The sequence below is a fragment of the Lipotes vexillifer genome, unplaced genomic scaffold, assembly GCF_000442215.2.
Source record: "Lipotes vexillifer unplaced genomic scaffold, Lipotes_vexillifer_v1.1 scaffold778, whole genome shotgun sequence".
NCBI lineage: Eukaryota > Metazoa > Chordata > Mammalia > Artiodactyla > Lipotidae > Lipotes > Lipotes vexillifer.
The window spans coordinates 2,816,549-2,817,509 of NW_006774127.1; the positions used below are offsets into that span (position 1 = coordinate 2,816,549).

General features: G+C 71.1%; 1 protein-coding gene across 1 annotated transcript; it reads right to left on the reverse strand.

Moving 5' to 3' along the window:
* Positions 1-379: 379 nt before the first annotated feature.
* BHLHA15 (basic helix-loop-helix family member a15) lies at positions 380-937 on the reverse strand. Its single transcript, XM_007448870.1, has one exon. The coding sequence runs from the start codon at positions 935-937 to the stop codon at positions 380-382; it is 558 nt and encodes a 185-aa protein (XP_007448932.1).
* Between the last annotated feature and the right edge of the window lie 24 nt (positions 938-961).

Genomic DNA, 961 nt, shown 5'->3' on the forward strand with positions numbered 1-961 from the left:
GGCTGTGGTGCAGTTTGGTGGAGGCTCCGCCCTGGGCCTGGGCCTGGGCCTGAGCAGTAACTGGGGAACTCACCCAAGCAAACCTTTGCGTGGAATCTCCCCTCACCTCGGGAGGGAGCGGGAGTGAGGAGGAGTTAGTGACAAGGGCCGGCCAGCTCCTGCCTAGACGATGACGCGGCAGCCCTGGGACCTTGTGGAGGTATGGGCCTCATGCTGCCCCAGAGCCGTGGCCTCCACCAGGCCACTCACTGGTCTTGTCCCTGCACCCTGGGACGTGCCCAGGGCTGCGCCGAGAGTGCAGGGAAACGGAGCCGCGGGGCGAGGAGGGCCCAGGGCTGGGAGGGGCGGGCCAGACCGCTGACCTGGGTGGGGCCGCACGCTAGGAGCCCTCGCGGAAGCTGTGGATCTGCGTGGAGAACTTCTGCAGGTGGCCCTCGGGCGGGGCCTCGGAGCCCCCGAGCGTGCCCCGGGCCGCCTGCTGCGGCTGCTGGTAGTGCTGGTAGAGCTTGGGGACTGGCCCGTCCAGGCCCGGGAGGCGGCCGCTGGACATGGTCAGGATGGTGGCGGTCAGCGACTTGATGTAGTTCTTGGCCAGCGTGAGCGTCTCGATCTTGGAGAGCTTCTTGTCGGCGCGCACGTGCGGGATGACCTCGCGCAGCGCCTGGAAGGCGTTGTTGAGCTTGTGCATGCGCTGCCGCTCGCGCTCGTTGCTCTCCAGCCGCCGCTGGACGCTGCTCTCCCGCCGGCTCCCCGGCCCCGGCCGCCGGCGCCCGCCCTCTGGCCGCGCCCCCTGCGCGCGCGCCCTCCGGCTCCGCAGAGCCTTGGCCGCGTCTGGCCCCGAGCCCGGCGGTGGCCTGTCGGGCGTCCGCTCCCCTGGGGTGGCTTCTGGGTCTTGCGGGGGCGCCCGGCGCCGGGGAGGCCGGCTCTTGGTCTTCATGTCTCCAGACTGGATGTCAGATCG